Source organism: Tasmannia lanceolata, unplaced genomic scaffold (genome assembly GCF_043159265.1).
Source record: "Tasmannia lanceolata isolate RefF3 unplaced genomic scaffold, GAP_Taslan_0.1 ptg000013l, whole genome shotgun sequence".
Classification (NCBI taxonomy): Eukaryota; Viridiplantae; Streptophyta; class Magnoliopsida; order Canellales; family Winteraceae; genus Tasmannia; species Tasmannia lanceolata.
The window spans coordinates 41,504,132-41,524,890 of record NW_027518690.1 but is presented as its reverse complement, the minus strand read 5'-3'; the positions used below and the strand labels follow the sequence as shown (position 1 = coordinate 41,524,890).

Genomic DNA, 20,759 nt, shown 5'->3' with positions numbered 1-20,759 from the left:
GTGTTATTTAAAGAAAGTGAAAAGAAAAACTGAAGGTCTGTGAAGAAAGTGATACTGATGTACTTAATGAAAGCTTTAATATGATAGTGTAAACAAGAAACCGATACTAATGTACTTAATGTAAGCTTTAATACGATAATGTAAACACATTGATTTTGAAAAGTCCCAAGTCCCAAAACTACGCACATAATTGTCCAAGGCTGAAGACTGAAACACAAACCAAAGAGCACAATAAAGAAATGTATAAAAACAACCTCCATTTTCTCATTTATCTAATCAGTTTTGAAGCCTTCCCACAGCCATTACAATATTGCCCTGTCAGCTTCGAAGAGTTTTCTTTGCTCTGTGAGAAGTATAGGTTTTTAGATTGTGTGAAGATGATGAAAAGGGAAGTCCAACTTAAGATGCAAAAGTTAAGATTACAGACATACTCTGAACTCTGAAAACAAGATCTTATACAAATTGAAAAACCAAAGCAAGGAGAGATAATTTATACAAATTGAAAAACCAAAGCAAGTAGAGATAGCAGTGAAAGATTAAGGTCCTTTGGAAATTAGTGAAAGATTGCAAGACCACAGTGAACAACAAAATCCATGTATGCTCACAAGGTTAACAACATCTCCCTCCCCCTCAACACCCCCCCCCCCCCCCCCCCCCCCCCCCCCCGCGCCAACACACCCACCCACCCACACCCACGCAAGCACCCGCACCCACACCCACACACCCAACCGGTGTACCTTTTACTCTTACCATACAAATTTGAGTTTGAAGATTCAGAGACTTTGGATTTCCCCACAAAAATAAGTCTTTTTTGAGTGAACCTTATTTGCAAATGGGACAATAAGATCTCTTGGGACGCCACTAATTATATGGTTTCTAAAACTACCATAGCCATTATTTGCAAACAATCATGTTTAACTTCAAAACCATTAACATATAGGGACAATTTTTTGAAGAATTTGAAGAAGCCCTTAAATTGTGCTTTGAGAGAACAAAAAAAGAAAAATAAAGGTAGAGTGAACCCAAATACTACCCCAATAAATATGGCTCTGTTCACTTGCCTTCTTGAGAAAGGAAAGGAGAAGAAAGTAAGCCAAATTTTCCCGTGATTGGACATGATTTGACATTTTCCGCCGTTCACTCGTTTTATCGGGAAAGCGGAATTACACAGGTGGAAAATATAAATAATGACGTGGAAAACCAACTTTCTTGCGCTTTCCCTCTAAATTTTCTCACCAAAAAGATGAGAAAATCACTTTCCTAAGAAAACCACTTTGCCTGCATCCTTTCTTTTCCTTTCTTGGCCAAGTGAACAACGGAATTTTCTCACAAAGGAATTTTCTCACAGTTTCTTTTCCTTTCTTTTCCAGTTTTTCACGTCAGATTCTTTTCCTGCAGCTAGAAAACAAGTGAACATAGCCTATAGGAATCTTCAAAATAATCTTGCTGACATGTAACCTCACACTCAGAGAAATTATACTCGCACCAGTCTAATCATAGTACATTAATCTTTCCTGCTCGGATTATTTTGCCCACTGTAATTGATATTCTAATGTTAATTTCTAGTTTTGGGATCAATAATCTTCTCTTTTTGTCTACCAACTTAGTTTTAACTAGTATGTACTGGCAAGGTTGGTTTCAACCTAAAATGGGCGTAAAACAAATTTTGCGCCCATTTTCAAGTGGAAAAAACTAAGATAACATTTGTTTTATTCCCATTTTAGGTTGAAAAGCCATAGCTTAACTGTCCTCCCAATCAGTGGATTTAATATTTATGCAAGATTAAGACCATTGGTTCGAGATGGGTTTCACCAGATAAGCCATAGGTCAACTGTCCCCACATTTGAAAACCACAAGTCCTCCAATCAAATGGTTTGGAATGCCTAGTAGCTTGATTTTGGGGCTCTCCAAGATTAGATATTCAGGAGAAAATAAAAATGTGCTTCATTAAACTGTTAATTTCGCAACAGCAAGAAAACAAGCATTTTTGGATTTTTTTTTTCATGTGAAGTTTGGACGAAATTTCGTTCTTATCAGTCCTACACATTGCCTCTGGTGGAAGCATTGAAAAGGGAATGAAAAGTGCTCCCTTGTTTGCTCTTCTTTTTCCCATTCCACACCTGGTGAGAGATGTCTATATACTATAAACAGAAACTGTGTATAAACTATAGACCATCTCTCAACCAGCACACATGCCCATCTATCGGATAATCATGACTGATTTTTTTGTGAAAAAAGAAGAGGGCAATATTCAAGTCCTCCTACTGTATGGTTAGGATCATCCGACAAAACGAATGTGATGCTTTGGCTAGTGCTTCTCCATAATGAGAGCCACTCGATGAATGATCCGGATCATGCTGATGCCAATATATCTCACCGATGATCCAACAAGAAACCATGCCCATATTTGTCTATATTTAGGGGACTGATATCTACACTAACCATATTTTGATGGGTTGTTCATAGTCAAAATAGCATGAGGACTACTTATTGGATGATCCAAATATGATAGCAACAACTACAAGATCCAATCCTGCAGGGTGGAGTGGCAATCATATCTGTTTGGATACAAGCACTTGAACCCACTTAGATCACACATCTAGACAAATAGAAGCAAAGCATGGCAAGGGGCGACATGTGCACCATGTAAATAAAAAATACAGTAGGTTCTCAATTCCCACAGTTAGAAAAAAATGATTTCCATAAAAATTTAGCTCACCAAATACTGAAATATTTATGACGTTCATTCAAACATGCAATCCGGACTTCATGAAAAGAAAATTTTCAAGGTTTTCAAGGGGAAGGAGCATGCTCCAATGCCCAAAAACAAAACTTAAAAAAGAAATCAAAAGATGCAGCTGTCCAAACCCCTAGCCATTCCAAGACAATATCAACATATAACTCCTTTTGCGATCTCCAACAGAGATCTTGAATACAACTCCATCCCAAAGCCAACCGGATCAATCCATTCTACCAGTCGCCATCCACTTCTGCCAACTAAAAGAGACAATGCTAACTATGCCCAAAAGGCCCCCTCAGCAGCAACAAGCGAATAAGTGTCCCGAGACAAATCGAGCATCTGCATTGTTTCATACTCACACCTTGCTATTCTTTTAACTCAAATCATGGAGAAATATACATTGAGGAAAAGATTTTCCAAGTAGCGAAGAACAAGGTTCCTCAAGCAAGCACACTCTGATGTTCATTTACTATTCTTCAATTAGAACCCTTGTCTGAGTAATTCCGCCGGATCCCAGTCACTAACAAATCCTCCTAGTAAATGAACTATAACCACCCAAACAAAATTGGCCACATCATCCCTAACAACTTGAGAAATTACGTTTCCACCAAAGCCCAGCACCTTAAGAAACCATCTAAAACCATGATACCTGCTATCCGCTAGAAAATCTCCTGAATGCGACCAAAACAACCAACAAGACTTTCTATCCCCAAAAAAAAGACTTAAAGCAAAGGCCCAGAAACAAAAGGAGAGCGGGAGAGGAAACCGAAACTAAGGGACCTAAACCTAGGACTATTTACAATCAGGAAGAGACCCCTCTAATTTCTGAGAGCATTAAGCACTCGTTTTCCTTTTCCTTTCTCCTTCCTTTCACGACAATCCCTTTCTTCCATTGCCGAGAACATGTTCTTTGTTTCCCGATGTTTTCCTCATATCATATACCAAAAACATCCCCTATTGACAACATTTCATCCAAATCGTCAGATGCCTTCTCCTTACCCTTGGATACCTCAACCTCCTCCGAGTTCCCTTCAACTTCTTTTACTTTATCATCTTCCACGATTGAAAGCCGCGAGAGAACCTTTAGGCTAACCTCCTTATCGAAAGAATCCCAAGACGACTTCGATTCCTCATCTGGAACCTCAACTGGTAGCACCAACCCTCTATTCACCTCCGCCATCTCCGCTTCCCAACGTTGACGCCTTTCTCTATGCTCCTCCAAGGCCGCCTTGAAATGAGGGAGTTCATTGACAGGAACACATATTTCTTTTAAGTTATGGTGGCCGGTCAGATTGAAAAAATCCTCTGTGTTCTCTCTCGCATCCTTTTTGAACTGCTTCAAATCCTTTTTTTAGAATCTCCATGGCAATCTCTTTCGGAGTCGGAGATTCCTCGGAATCCTTCTTCTCATCATAAACCACAGCCTTCTTCGATTTGGCTACCTCAAATCCTTCCATAGTAACTAGATCGCCCTTCCTTTTCCTATCTGAAACCTCTCCTTCATCGACCGAGGTGGAATCATTTGGCTTGTCGAAATTTTCAAACATTTGTTGTATTTCTGAGACTACTGTTTTTTTTCTTCCGCTCCTCTCATCTAAATAGACCCTGAAATTTCCTTTTAAAAAAATATAGACGGCCTTTCGTTGCCAATAGATGAGCCTTTGATATCACACCCCTGCCTGTGGGACTAGCTTTTCCAACACGGAGACTCTGGATGCTCCGTTTGGATGCCAGAATTTTTTTGGTTCCTGGGACTTTTGTGGAATTTCTGCAGGAAACCCACGTTTGGTTGCTGGTTAAATAGTGGGGTCAAAAAAATCCCAAGAACTAAAATAACCCCTCACCAAACCTAGAATTTCATTACTGCCAGACCCTGGAATTTCTCTTCCCATTGAATATTTTTCCTTATACGGTGGGGAAAAAAAATACCGCAACCCAGGAGAAAACCCTACGGTGGCAAAACAACTCTTCCTATCTTCTCAAATCAACTCGTCTCTCCTCAAATCAACGAATAACCTGTCCCTTCCTATCTTCAAGACAAAAGGGTACCCTGCAAAAAACCTATACTGCAAAGAAAGAATGGAAGTTTGCAGAGAATAAAATCGTGTTGAAAATCCTGTGATGGTGGTACGTGTAGGTAGGGAGGGTTCTATAAGAAGGAAGAAGAGTGCAAAGAAGGGTGGTGTATGGAAGGGAAAGGGAAGAAATCTATGCGTGCATCTGAGGAGGAAAGCACAGCTTCTAGCCCATTCGTATCGAGGCAATCGACCCACCGAAGAGTAAAGCGAGCTCGACTAAATCTTCAACAGGTAGAACCCTTGCAAAATCGATTTGTGCTTTCGTTTAATGAAATTAGGGGTTTCAATAAGCCTGTTTTTTTTTTGAAAATAAACTGAATTTTGAAGTGGGTTTGTTCTGTTCTACAAATGTCTGTTGCTATATATTGCATACTGTTCCATGATGTTTCAAATCCTTCACAAATCACAACTAACAGATCTACAAATAATGAGTATGATGAGATTGGACGATAATGAAATTGGTAAGGAGCTCATATTTGCCAATATCATGAGGCATATGTTTAAGGATGAGATAGTGCTCTAGGTAGTAGTGTAAAAATAGTGTTGCACGTAGTTTTATAAAAATGAAATAGTGCACTTGTCTACTTAATTCAACAAAATGGCCCTAGAATTTCGTGGAGAAGAACTTGGAGAAGAACTCTTCCACCTGACCATAGCTTCGAAGTCTTCTCTTCTTTCTGTTTTTTATTCAATTTTTTTTTTCACGAATGAATCCATTAATAAAGAGAAAATATAATAGAAAAAGTGCTTCCAAGGTAGATCCCACAAAAGATGAACATGGCAGAACTTCAGTCTTTTGTCAAACAAGCATATATTTTTTTCCTAAAATCGACAGATGTCTTTACTCCCCTGCTCTGAAGTGGCTTTCCAATTCAAGCAATAACCCTCCTTTCTTGCTCCACATAATACTTCTTGTTCCAAAACCTTAATCCTGCCCTGGACACACATTTGTGCGTAAGTCACGTAATCAACAGTCGTTAAGACTGATTAAGTAAAACATGTGCACTGATTTTCAAAACTAGCACAACTGCAGTTTTTTTTTTTTCATATTTAACATATTTCCCCTTTTAGGTCCTAGTCTCGGTTTCCCTAGCATTACTCTTGATAGTAATATGTAATGTACATTATCAAATAGAAGCCAGGCTCAACCCTCCAGCAATTTACCATCTCAAATCTGAGATAGATAGTTTTAATAAACTACAAATCATCTTTATCAAATCATCTTTTTTGATGGATGGCTGATAGAACTTGTTAATTTTTATGAGTCAGATAAGGGACTAATATCCAATTGTGATTGAATTGTTCCTGCAATTTCCATTCTTATGCAGTTGTCTTCACACGTACGTCTGTAATATTGCTTGCCTAGAATGTGAAGTCAATGTACTAATCCTTGACATATGAATCTTCCAGTCCTAATACTTACCCATACTTCCATCCTTATTTCTTGAATAGATACATTCATTTCCCATTTCTTCATTATAGTTATTCATTTGCAATGAGCTTACCACCAACCGAAGATGATGGTAATGGAGAAGATGATGGAATGAATATGGTTAGACAAGGGTGCACTTTGGTTGCAGCCGGTTCCGCTTTAGCCTTGGCGGCAGTGATGGAAGAAGAGCAAGCATTCTTCGAATGTTCTCCTTATGAGAACACCTATCTCACCCCACGCACATTTATCCCCTATGTTGTGCGAAGTGACGAGCGCTGTCATGATCTCCTTCGAATGAATGTGGACTGTTTCACAAGGTTTGTCCATATATTAAAGGGTACCGGGCGGCTAAATGATACAATCCACTGCTCAGTGGAAGAGCAGTTGGCGATTTTCTTATACATCATCTCACATGACCAGAGGAACCGCCGTATGAAGGCATATTTTAGAAGATCAGGGGAAACGGTTAGTCGATATTTCAGTAAGGTTCTTAATGCAATTATGAGTATGACAGACTTACTCATAAAACCTCCATCATCGGATACACCGCCGCAGATTAGAGCGAATGAAAGATGGTACCTTTACTTCAAGGTATTGACTTTCTAGCCTTGTAATTATTCCTTTCTTATAAACAACGTCAGCAACATTTTTCCTTCTTATGATAGGATTGCATTGGGGCGGTCGATGGGACACATATTCAGGCTAAGGTGCCATTTCCTATGAAAGGTCGATTTCTATGTCGTAAGGGGTGGACTAGCCAGAATGTACTAGCTGCATGTGATTTTGACTTAAAATTCACATTCGTCCAAGCTGGTTGGGAAGGATCTGCGTCTGACTCTAGACTATTGGGGGAACTGCTTGCTGATGAGAGGGGAATTATCTGCCACCCTGGGAAGTATTATCTTGTGGATGGTGGATTTTCCTTGCTGAGTCATTTCATCACCCCGTTCCGTAAAACGAGGTATCATCTGAATGAATTTCAAACTAACAGGCCACGAACCCATGAGGAACTATTCAATCATAGGCATTCTTCAGCTCGAAATGTAATTGAACGTGCATTTGGTGTGCTTAAGAAACGTTTTCCCGTCCTCAATGGCGAACCAATGTACCCCTTCCCCAAACAGGTTGATCTAGTCATAGCCTGTTGTTGTATTCACAACTTCATTAGAGGCGTAATGCCTAGGGACCGAGTTGTTGCTGCTGTCGATCGTGAATTAGCCTCCACAAGTACTAGAGGTGGAGACGATGATCAGGAGGAGGAAGTTGATGAGGAAGAAATGCAGAGGGAGCCATGGCTAAGTAGAGCTCAGGATGGGATAGAAGGAAATAGAATTAGGACTGAAATATGTTCAGCTATGTGGAGAGATTATAGACCCTCTGCTTGATATGGTTCTTGTTAATAATTTGTAAGCTTCATGTATGGTGCATTAGTTTGGATTGTATGGCACATCTTCTCGTATGCCACTTATAAGGTATACTAATTTTGGAGTGTATGTCACTGATGCTTTATATTAAGACTCTTCTATGTAACTTCTTTCACTTCTTTGAATTATATATCACTTCTATGTCATTCTTTTATTGTAGAATCAGAGGGCTCCTTGATGATTGTCATGTAATTTTCTCCTTAAAATTCCTATACTATTGGGTTATGGGAGAAATCATTGCTTTCATTATCTAGTATCACTCCTCTTGAGTGAACTTAGTCCTAAACCTCTTATGTGTGTGAGTCCACGCAGCTTCTGCTTGAGATTTTAATTCATATTCTTTTCTGAGTTTTGCTTACCATTAATCGTCCTGCATAGGGTATTAGACTTTCTTGGTTTTGCATTTGCTGCTGAAATGATTCATGGGGTTTGATGGGAACTCTGTCGTTTTGGAGATTTCACCAGATATAGTGTGTTACAATTGTTTTCTTTTTTGTTGGGATTGAAGTAGGGTTTTCTGATTGGGGATATGAAATGGAATTACTTCATTTGATCAGCTGTTTTTTTTGGGTTTCTATGGGTTGGTACTGTTGGTTGGGTTTTTAACCTCTATTGTCAATGGTGTATTTGCCTTCCATTTCTCAACATTTATATTTACTTCAGATATTGCCAATTAGACTTTAGCTTCTTTTTTTTTTTTGTGATTTGATGCAGGTTATGTTGGGATAATATCCAAATATTTAACATTTAATTACTGTGATTTTATTTGCAACAATAAGCACATCCAAATCCAGCCTGCTGTTTGCAAGGTTTCAACCTTTCAGAAAACACAGAACCTCTGCATCACTGTCATCTCCCAACATCTCAACTGCTGTGTCACCCAACAGGGCAGCTAAATAATATTTTTGCATCACTGTCATCTCCCAACATCTCTTCTGCCATATCAATACAATTCAATTTGACCATTCAAATTCATAATGTTATGATATTAAGCAAGGTTTCAAAGCTAATCTGAGATTATGGTAGTGGTAACTGTTTATAAACCCACGGATATTTGTTCTTGCATTTTTCCCAACTGAAATCTTTTCAGGTGATGGATGACGACGCTGACACCAGGAAAGCTAAGAATGCGAAATGGTCTATGGACATGGATAGGGTATTAGTTGCATCATTGCGCCATCAATGTGCGGAGGGGCAGCCATGCCTCAACGGATTCAAAGAGACTGCTTATGTGTACTGTAAGACGGTCGTGAATGAGACTTTCAACCTCCAACTGAAACGCACACAAATCGAGAATCGTGTGAAGGGGATGAAGAAGGTATATAAGATCCTGCATGGGTTAGTTAACAAAAGTGGGTTCGGCTGGGACTGCGAGTTGAAGAGGCTCACGGTTACAAATGACGTTGGTGAAAATTTTGTTCGGGTAAGAAGTGGCTACCTACACTACTTAAAGAATTATTCTCCCACCAGTCAATATATTTTTTCACTGATATACTCTTCTTTATTGTGTAGGATAACCCCGATACAGGTAAATTCTTTAAGAAACGTTATGATTTCTATGATGACTGGGTTGAAATATTTGGGAAGGACATCGCAGATGGGGAATTTCGGAGAAGTAACAGGGATCCGCCACGGCCAGTTGTAGAGGAATTCTACAGTCCCCAAATGCCATCTACCGAAGATGATTGCTTCAAAGAGTTCCTCTCCCATGATGACTATATGGGTCAGGATTCTCCCAATTTCAGTGCTCCCCAGATGCCGACCCCGATGACACACACTTCATCGACTATGCCAAATATTGGTAGGTCGATCCCGCTTCAGTCACCAAGTCCAATGGAAACGAGTTTGGGCGGTGAGGGAAGTAGGTCAGGTGGACGCAAGAGGCGAGGTTCTAGTGATTTGAAGTCAACTTTAAACACTTTCGCTGCTAGTGTCTCACAGATTGCGGTTGCTATTCAAGAGAATACGGCTGTTGTTAAAGAGAATAATCAGAAGGAGATTATTCTGTGTGACCAGATCATGGCGGCACTAGAAGAAATTGATGGTCTTGATCGTGCAGCGCTCGCTGACATATATGAGTATCTAAGCACACACCTGACAGAAGGGCGATCGTTTATTCGCCGTGCGAAGGACTTCCGAGAAATGTATGTCGCTCGATTCATTCAGAGCCGGTCAGTTGGGAGGGAGTGATAGATGGAGTTGCCTACTTCTAACTTCAATGGTGTTCTGGTTGATTTGTTGTTGTGGTTGCTTCTATCTTGTTGTTGTATGCTTCTATCTTGTTGTTGTACTCTTCTCTGTGTTTGACTTCTATCTTGTTGTTGTGCTACTGTTGTTGTACGCTTCTTTATGGTATGAGGACCACCCCTTCCCCCCTATTACTGATATTAATGTAATGCTTAGATGCTTTTTTTTCAATCGTATAATGCCTGAATGATCTTCTTTCAATAATTGCTATAGGTCCACTATTTATTAGCTTGATTAGTCTTGAATTGGAGAAGAGAATATATTGTGACAATTGGGTTTTCTGATGGCTGAACTTCACTTTCAATAGCTCTTGGCTAAAAAATGCCTTTTTCCAATTCGGTTTTATGTTTCTCTTTTCTGGGTCTTCTCTATATTGCATTTGCTTCCTTTTTATCCATATAGCTATCGTTTGGATTTGCGTTTATGCAGGTGAATGGCAAAACAAAAGTTCTACGTGATTTTTAAGGGAAGGCAGGTTGGCGTATTTGACAATTGGCAGGACTGCCATCTTCAGGTGAACAAGTTTAGTGGAGCTTGTTACCAATCATATGGGACCAGGCAGGAGGCAGATGTTGCCCTTCATGCCTATTTACATGGCAGCAGTGGGTGCATACAAAATGAGAAATAGGAGAGCAGCGTTCAAGGGTATTCACTAGCGTCAACAAGTTCTGCCTCGTTGTAGACACCCCATTTTGACCGTGCCCTATACCTCCATGTTTTGTGCTTAGCTTTTTCAAATCGGTGCGTTAGGACCCCAAATTGCACCCTGGGCTAGCTTAGGGTCCCACCAAGGTCCCTATGAAATTTCGTCAAGATCCGTTCACATTTGCTTAGTGAACGAGCTAAGGCAGGGTCGCGGTGCAAGTTCGGAAGGGCGGAGGTGAAATACGTCATTTCCCATGTACAAGAGGGCATTCTTGGAAATTTCTATTTCTTCCTCTTCAAGCAATGAGTAAGGGCCATTAGATCAAATTAGAGGGTTAGGATCATGTAGAGGGAGGGGAATCTTTGCCCCATTTTTTTTTACTTGGACACCCCCCCTGTAGGTCATAATTCGTTAAAAATCACATAGAGGAGGGCTGTCCAAGGGAGAAGTAGGGGGGTCAATTTCATCATCTTGTTTTTAATAAAACCCATCAAGCTAGGGTTTGAGGGAGGGAGGAAGGATTCTCTTCATTTTCTCCTCCTAACAGAGAGAGCTCATGGTTGCAGCCACCAGAGGGGGAGAGGAAGAGAGAGGAATAGAAGGAGAGCAAAGGCCATTCTCGCCCCTATCACCATCTCCAACCCCATCACCCATCTCACCCACACCTAGCAAAACCCAAACCCAACTCCGGTCATCTTCTCCGGCTGTCCCGCCGGAGATCCAACCGTTCCTATCTTCTCCGAGCACTCCCCTCGCCGCCGTCCAACACCACCACCCCTTTCTCAAACCCCACCATCAGCATCCTTCAAATCAACCACCTTCCTTGCCACCAAAACTCCATTTTCGGCCATATTCTCCGGGAATCCCACCGAAATCCGACCGGCCTCCATCTTCAACCTTCGATCGGGTTTAACCCCATTTCCCCACCACCAACCTCCACCCACCTCCTCCATCTTCACCATCTACCTAGCCGAGCCACCACCTACACCCCCACCTTTAAACCCATTTGGTCCTTCTATTTTACGTAGAGAAACAAAAGGGGTTTTTCCATTTTTCAAAATTCACAGAGAGAAGAGGGAATCACAGAAAGAGAGAAAGGGATTTTGGGGAGCTTTCTTCTCCGGCACCACCTCTAACCGGATCTCCGATCGGCCGCGACCACCTTCTTCTTCTTCTTATATATTTTTACCACCATTAAAACCATCTCAACCACCACAAAACCCATTTCATTCTCCCTCAAACCCATTTCATTTTCTCCTTAATCCAACCTCTGCAAACCCACCATCATCTCCCCAAACCCTTCTCCATTTTGTATAAGAAAATTGCAGAGAGAGAGAGAGAGAGAGAGATTTTTCTTATTCTTATCTTCTTCTCCGTCGAGAATCCGCCAGAATTCCGGCAAAAACCAAAGATCTGATCATCCCCGTCTCAAAATCTAAATCAGTTTCGTTTCTGCAAATTACCGACAATCTACGTCAAATTTTGGGTAATTTTCTGGCTCCCTCTAAAATTCATGATTTGTATGGGTGTTTTGTTTACTATTGATAGTGTTAAAGCTATGATTTATTTTTTATACTATCAATTTGGGTTTCTCTGTATGCCAATTGATTTTTGCATTATTGTTAAGATAAAGAAGCCCATGTCGGTATCTCTTCTCGGTCTCTCCAAATCTGCCCATGTAATTGCTCGGAACCAATTGTTCCCCCTCTGCTGGTTAGATTTTCTCATGTTTGAGTTCAAGAGATCATGGTGTTTGGTTAATGGTGAGAATTAGATGGCATTAGCCATGATTGGGTCATCTCTTATGTGTCTTTCATCATTAATGTGTCTCTCCTAGAGTAAGGCAAGCTGACTTTAGTGTGATTATTAAAGTTTAGTAGTTCCCATTTGATTGCGTTTTCTTATCAAGCATATATAAAGTAATATATTGGCTTTAGGACACTTGAAAGATGATGATGAATGGGGGGTTGTAGAACATAGCTGATTGTGGTTGTACTGATACCATATCTTTGGCATTTGGATGTTGATACTAATAATGTTTGATAATTGCAGCTCCACCTTGCATCTTTTCTGTCCAATTGGGTTTTGAATGCCTTGGAAACATTGTGGCACTTTGCTAGGTTTGTAAATGCTAAGAGGTGAGATGCTTAAGAGAGAAAAAAATCACAGAATGTTTCTGTTACCTTCCCCAACTCGGTTTGTGATCTCTATCTGAGAGTGGTGCTTGTGGTCTGTAACTTTGGAAATAAAAGAATCTCATTTTTCAGGGCGATGAAGGCGCTAGCCCAAGCCCATCCTTAGGGGACTTGCTCAGTCCGAGTAGAGCTCCCCTCCTTTGTATATAGGAGACTTGCCCAGTCTCATCAGAACCTTTGTTTACGTCATTTGTGTCTCAGAGACAAGCCTTGTCTCATATAGAGAGTTTCCCCTTTAGGAGGCTTACCTAGCCTCATGTTAGAGTGGCCTCCTCTTTTAGAGCGAGTCTTAGACTTGGTAGTGTTATTAGAGAGTCTCTGACTCATTTGTACTCCTTCCTTAGTGTTTTTAGTTTGGAGTTTTTCCATTAGAGACTAACTCAGTCATATAGAGCATTCCCTGCTTGGGATCTTAGATTGTTTTCTCTGTTCTTGGGACACTATCTTTCTTGTTGTGGTCCGTCTCTTTGAGACGCTAATTGCTTGTTGTTTATTCGGGGTTTCCCCTTTAGATTTAGGGCTTTGCCCTAGTTTGTGGTGTTGCTTGCGTGTTCCCTTTAAGAGTGAAAATATTTTAAGGTCCAAAAGTATTGGAATATTTGAAAACTCAAAAACATTAGAAATTTAAAACGTCAAAAACATTTGAAAGCATAAAAAACCTTTGAAAAATCTAAAGTGTTGAGTGTTTTTAGTAGCGTAGTTGGAAAGTTCGTTTCGAACTACGTTGGCTTGATCCTCTTCCACGAGGTACGTAGTGCAGCTTGAGATTCTTATCTCAGGTCCAGCCAAACTTTGTAGATAAATATACTTTAACCATTTTTCTTTAAAACCGTGTTTTCAAAAAGCTCTTCCTCTAGTGTTAGGAGTTTCTCCTAGATAGAGAGTTTTAGAGTTAGGAGTTTCTTTTGATAGGTTGTTTATTTGTTTATTTGTTATGTGCTTGTTTTAGAGTTAGGGGTCTATCCTAGAGTTATAGGAGCGCCTCCGTCTGGTCAGTTGGTGATTCACATCGCCGACTGATGACTAGGTCTAAGATGCGTTAGTCCACCTTTTGTTTTCCTTAGGAAATACAGCCTAGTTACACATAGGTTGTAGGAATCACCTGCATTAGCTTAGGGCTAACCTGCATTTAGCTAGGGCATATAGGGTGTCCTAAAATCCACAATCCACTGGAATTTAAATAATCGTACAAAAAGCTTTAATAACTAGTCCGGTCTTTTAGATCGAGTCTAAGATAAAGGTCTAGGTGTCTTAGGCATCATAGTTTAGAATAAGTGCGAAGAACTACGTTGCCTTGATTCTCGTGGAGGCGGGGATACGTAGGCTTCTTTGGATGAACATCAGACCATCCGAGGACTCAGGCTAAATCATTTAGAGTCTTAGGATTTGTTGTGTTATATTGTATATTTTGTTGTGTTTTCTTACTTTCTTGTGCAGACCTATACCTTTAGCTGTAGCATGCATGTGTTCGTCCACCAGAACTTAGACACCTGTTAGGCATGTCACTCATAACCTAGTAGTCATTAGGTGACACATCTTTTATCTTACTTTATGTGTGCTTATTATTTCGTCCCCGAGTCATGCATGATTAGGTAGACGTTCACTCGGGGATATTTGTTCCCATTTCACATGATTTTTTTTTACCCAAACTTCTTCGAAGTTAATGAAAAATGGCATAAGAGACCAAGTGTTCGCACTCGGGCGAATTGGGGGCGCTCTTCGGACCTTCTCCATTCGTCATCAGGCACGGACCTTTTGTATCTCTGGTTATACATTGCAAACAGAGCATTTGTTTTGGTTCCATGGCGTGTCCATGGATGGCGACTCTGAGTTATTTTTAGGTACATCTTGGTTTCGAGCCCTGGCTCCGGGTCAAGATGTATCTCTTTCTTTTTATATCGCCACTCATGCTATGCTGTGAGGGTGGCATCCGTTTCGAGAGTTCCCTGGTAGAGCTCTCCTTCACGTTGTGGAGATCCAGAGGGTGTTAGGGACTCGCTCCCTCACTCGTCCTCGGATCGGGGTCCACACTCGTCAACTTCCTCTTCTACTTAGATATGGTTGTTATGCTTGGTGCTGTTCTTTTCATTTTACTGGACATCTGTAGTGGCTGTAAATATGCTTGGGATTGTAAATATGGATCAAAACCAATTTTTTTTTCCGCTTCACTCTATTTATATATAAACAACGATCTTATGGCGTGATAAAATGTTTACCCTTTACATGTTGCAAATAATGCGTAGGCAACGCTTTTTATTACGATATGCGAATGTTTTGTTCGAAGCAATCGGTGGCAACGCTTTTTATTACGATATGCGAATGTTTTGTTCGAAGCAATCAGTGGCAGAATGTGAACCATATTTGGTATGAGGTTTAGATCGAAGTCACCACAAATAATGCATGGCCTACCAATTTAATTTTCCGTTCTTGCAATTGATCTCATGCTTCCAAAATGGACTATTCAGCCCTCACCATAGGATGATCCACAACCGTCCATTGATGGACCACAATGTAAAGAGGTTGTGCCCAAACTATCATTTACATGGGTTGATCCTAACCTGGGCACTCAATTTTTATTTTTTTGTTATGGAGTTCATCTACGGTGGAGGGCTAGGATCAATCTATGGAATTGTCTTTTGCCACACAACCTATTTAAATTGTGGCCCATCAAATGGACGTTTTGGATCATCCTATGGTGTGGGGTGGACAGTCCATTTGGAAAGAAGGGGGTGGCTGTTGTCATAAATGGTGTTCAATTTATCAACAAATTTGAAGAAGAATTTTTTTCTTCCCAACAGTTCAAGCAACCAAACAAAGCACCGGATTTTTTTTTACCGGGATTTCTTTTTTCCCACCATAGTCCCGCTCAACCAAACATGGGATTTTTATTTTACCAGGTTACTTCCAGGGAGTTTTTTTTCCCACCAATCTCCCAGGAAGATTTTTGTTCCACAAAAGTCCCAAGAACCAAAAACATTCTGGCATCCAAACGGATTTTGAGAAGATTTGACACGATTTCTTAGGAACTGGCCCCTATTAGCTACCGCTCGTTTCGACTTCCCATCATTCCTCTTGTACCTATCCTTAAATCTATTTTTTATTTTCACTACTTTCGAAGTTTCCGCCGACTACAAATCTATTTCTTCAGCAATGCAATTTCTGCTAGCCTTCTTACGAGATCCAAGTGTCCTTGAATTTAATGCGATCTGATCTGCTACTTTCCCACGCCTTCCATCCTTTCCACACAGTGATGCCTTACTAGCTTCTGCCCCCGCGACCCCTTCGGACAGCTTTTTAGAAGTCAATTTGAATTTCAAAGTGGTATCGATCAACGGCTCGTTGCCCTTTACATATCCTGCTTTTAGATTTTTTTTCCTTCGTTTTCTGAGAAAATATTTTCCTCTGGCAACTCGACAGAGTTTCAACAGCCGGACTCCGCATGGGAGACAGAGATATCCTTGGCGATTGATTCACCCAAACCCAGCCGATTCTCATTAATGAGGGTATCCTCCGCTACAGCTTTAACTCCTACTAGATAGGAAGAGGAGGCCACTTTAAAACTAAAAAAACGGAACAAGTCATGTCCACTGAGATGTAAAGACCTTTGCAGAGGCAAAGGCCATACATTGGTCATGATTCCCATAGGCTTGAGTTTGAAGAACTTACCCAAAAAAATTTCCCAGGGCCTCCACAGTTGAGGTGGACCAAGCATGGAGTAGAATATCATAAAATCTTATATGAATAGTCATAGCACCAGTATTAAAAACCGGGCTCCAAAGCTGCAGAGAGTGGAGGTATCCAGGGAGACCCCAGAATCTTTTGGCCCAACCCCAGACTTCTTCTAGAAGCCAAGAACTGTTTTTCATGCAGCCCACCAAGGAGCATTTTAGTGCTCACCTACATTCCTCCACCAGGTCCGACAACATTGTAATCTTCGATGAACCCCTTGAAGCCGTGACTTCCACGGGGATTACAGCCTTGTCAGTTCTCGAAACCCGGACTCTTGCAGCCAAATTTTAAAATGATTCTATTCATTTTTAATATTTAAAATACAATTTTTGGTCATTTCTTTCTTGATGCTTGTTAGAATAAGCCTATGGGCATTTTAGTAATTGTACCGTTCTTTCAGTAAATAAATAAATCAGTGACGGAGAGACAACCCTAACTCACTTTTCTCTTTTCCATCTTCTCTCTCAACATGGTATCAAAGCCCTAGGGTTTCTGATCCCTAGGAAAAACTCTTAGCCACCATCTTCTTCATCCCCAAGCTTCTCTTCCCGTGACCTCCTCCCTCTCCCCGTGACTCCCTCCCTCTCTCTGTGTCTCGTGACCCCCAACCCCCTCCCTCTCTTCCTCCGACCCCCCCGGAACCCCCACCTCCACCCCACGACCCTCTCCCCTGGACTCCCCCCCCCCCCCCCCGGCGACTCCAACCCCTCTATCCTATTCCATCAGACCTCTTCCTATCCCTTTTTTTTAAAAAAATAAACCCTAACCCTACTTTACAGTTTCTTTCCTTACTCTTTCCACTTCATGTGCTGAATTAGTTCCATTCCTCTCCCTTTCATCTCTTCCTGTCTTCACTATGGCCCCATCTATGCCTTGGTCCTTGGCTCGTGAGACCACGCTATGAGCCCTCTCCTTGATTAGTTGGCCGTCCATCCTTATTTTTCCTGCTCTCTGTAACCGTTGGTTGGTGCTATTTCAAGTCTCTCATCTCTTGTTGTCCTTATGGATCTCCCTGAGTCCCTGTCATTGTAGATCCCTCCCTAAATATGACCACGGAAGCCCGTACCACTACATCATCTTCGGCTACCTCTTCCTCTTCTCCACCTACCTTGGCACCTGTGAAGGGCTCTTACCCATAGCTGAATATTGCCAAGTTTGATGGAACCAATTACTTACCCTAGAAAGTTGCAGTTGAGACATACCTCATTGGACGAGGTAAAGTTAGTTTTCTTCGTCAGGATCCCCCTCCGACCAAGGGGACCCTTCGTATATTCGTTGGGAATAGGAAGATGCCTTGATTCGTAGTCTTCTCTGGCAGAGCATGACCCCTGCCATTTCTTCCACCATGATACTCCTTCCGACTGCCAAGGAGATCTGGGATCACACGGCCTCGACATATTCTGGAGTTGAGAATCTCATCCGTATCTGTGCCACTTATTCTGAGTGGATGCGTCTTAGACGTGGTGACATGTCTCTTGAGACTCACTATGGGAAGTTTATCTCCTTATGTCAGCAGCTTGACATCTTCATGCCTCTCACCTCTGATGTTAATGTTCTCCGTCGGCAGCGAGAACAAATTCGGATGGTGCAGTACTTTGAGAGCTTCGGACCCAAATTTACCCATCTACAACATCAGATTCTAAGGTCCGGCATCATTCCAGCGTTGCGTGAGACTTATTCCCGTGCACAACAATGCCTCAGTGAGACTCCATCCTGGCTCCCATCTGATAGTACGGCTCTCGCAACATATGATGGTGGTGGTGGTTCTCGACCACCTAGAGGAGGCGATTCCTTTTCCAGGGCTCATGGCCGTGGTGGCCGTGTTGGTAGTGGACGTGGCCATCCTTACTGTACCCACTGCCACCGTGATGGCCACCAGATCGAGATTTGTTACACGCTTCATCCAGAGCTACGCCCACCTCGGTCAGCTCATCTCACCACCGCTGGGCCCTCTGACACAGTACCTTCTGCGTCTGGTTCTACCTCAGTTGATGAGTTCTTCAGTTTCACGAGGGCCGATTATGAGGAGTTACAGCGGCTTCGTCAGAGTGCCTCCCATCCCACAGCCATGGTTTTAAATTTTGACCGGGACCGAAACCGAAATTTGGCGAAATTTCAAATTTCGGCCTTTACCAAATTTCGTCCGAAATTTTGAGAAAATGCCATTTTAATTTTAATTTTTAAAAAGTGTTACAAAATTTCAACTGAAATTTTGGAATTTTGGTGGGGTCCGAAATCGGTACCGGAACCGAAATTTAAAACCTTTCCCACAGCAGGCTTTGCTCAGCCAGGTAGTTCACCCACGACCTTACTCTCTAGCTCAAGGTTCTGGATCATTGACTCAGGAGCCTCAAATCATATGACTGGTAACTCGTCTCAGCTCCCTTCGTTTCGAGCTTTTCCTTCTGATTTTCAGTCTATTACTCTATTTGATGGTTCCACTACTCCCATCACTGGTATTGGCACCACTTGTCCTTCACCTCATCTGTCACTATCATCTGTATTGTGTGTTCCTAAGTCTCCTTTCAGTTTACTTTCTGTGAGTCAACTTACGAAGAATCTTACTTGCTCTATCTCATTTTACCATTCTTATTGTGTATTTTAGGATCTAGGAGGACGATTGATCGGGACGTGAGGTGATCTTTACCGCCTTGACTGCAGTCCTTCTTCTACTGCTTTACATAGTTTTGTGGATGCCTTTCAGTGGCACTGTCGACTTGGTCATTCATCACTTCAGCGCCTCCAGCGGACATCTTTAGTCCTGCGTTTGTTTCTCCTTTTCAGTGTTCGTCATGTGAACTCGGGAAGCATAACATAGTGTCTTTCCCTTCCCGGTTTGTTAGTCGAGTCGATAGTATGTTTCAGTTGGTTCATTCGGATGTATGGGGACCTTCTAGGGTCGCGTCAAATAATGGATTCAAGTATTTTATTATTTTTATTTATGATTATTCACGTATGACATGGGTATATTTATTGAAGGACCGCTCCCACATCTTTTCTGCATTTAAATCTTTCCATGCTAAAATAAAGAATCAATTTGGTGGTAATCTTAAATGTCTTCGTACAGATAACGCTCGTGAGTTTTTCTCTGCTACTCATGGTTTTCAGGAATACCTCTCCTCTCATGGTATTACACATCAATCCTCATATGCGTACACCTCAAAACATAATGGTGTAGCCGAGAGGAAATTGCGCTATCTCCTTGAGGTGGCACGTACACTACTTTTTCAGATGCAGGTTCCTAAATCTTTTGGGGGGAAAGCCATTCTTACTGCATGTTTTCTGACAAATCACCTTTCGTCGTCTGTGCTAAATGGTGATTCTTCATTTCGAACCTTATACCCGCAGCAGGACCCTTTTCCACTTACGCCACGTGTCTTTGGCTGCGTCTGCTTTGTCCATCATTTGGGTCCTGGTTGTGATAACTTGATCCTTGGTCTGAACGGTATGTATTTCTGGGCTACTCTCATACCCAGAAAGGATATCGATGTTATAGTCCCCGTCTGCGTAGATGGTTCGTATCAGCCGACGTTACATTCTTTGAGTCTGAACCCTTCTTCGGTTCTACTTTTGTCCCTCCACCCTCCAGGTTAGAGTCTGAGGTGTCCATCTCTCTTCCTGTTATTTCGGAGAGTGTACCTGCATATGTCCCATCCACTTTGCCTGCCCTCCTGGCCAAGTTGACTCTTGTGTTCCCAGTGTGGTTCCCCCACCTATTTAGTTTCAATATCAACGTCGTCAGCAGCAAGCATGGCAACCTCACACCGACAAATCGTCTTCACAGCCAGAGATCTCCTTACCTTCTACTCAGGTAGCCTCCTCTTCCTCTCATGTAGTAATATTTGACTCACCTATCGCTTCGCGCACTCGTTCACATTCTACTGCACATCCCATATCTCAGTTTGTTTGCTATGAACGTCTAACTCCTGCTTTCAAAAGTTTTGTGCTCTCTATGCCTTCTGTTGTGTTACCACAGTCCTTGGGTGAGGCTCTCAAACACCCAGGTTGACGAGCTGCCATAGACCTTGAGATGGGTGCTATTACCACAATCCTTGGGTGAGGCTCTCAAACACCCAGGTTGGCGAGCTGCCATAGACCTTGAGATGGGTGTTCTGCATTCTAACTACGCTTGGGATCCGGTTTCTCTACCTACTGGTGCTCGACCTGTTGGTTGTCGTTGGGTGTTCTCCATTAAATATTTGCCTGATGGTACTGTTGAGCGACTGAAGGCTCGTCTTGTTGCTAAGGGGTACACTCAGACTTTCGGA

General features: G+C 41.8%; 1 protein-coding gene across 1 annotated transcript; it reads left to right on the top strand.

Moving 5' to 3' along the window:
- The first annotated feature begins 7,665 nt into the window (after positions 1 to 7,665).
- Positions 7,666 to 9,864, top strand: LOC143891257 (uncharacterized). Its single transcript, XM_077395878.1, has 3 exons — positions 7,666 to 7,722; positions 8,765 to 9,097; positions 9,187 to 9,864. The coding sequence occupies exons 1-3, from the start codon at positions 7,666 to 7,668 to the stop codon at positions 9,862 to 9,864; spliced, it is 1,068 nt and encodes a 355-aa protein (XP_077251993.1).
- The last annotated feature ends 10,895 nt before the right edge of the window (positions 9,865 to 20,759 follow it).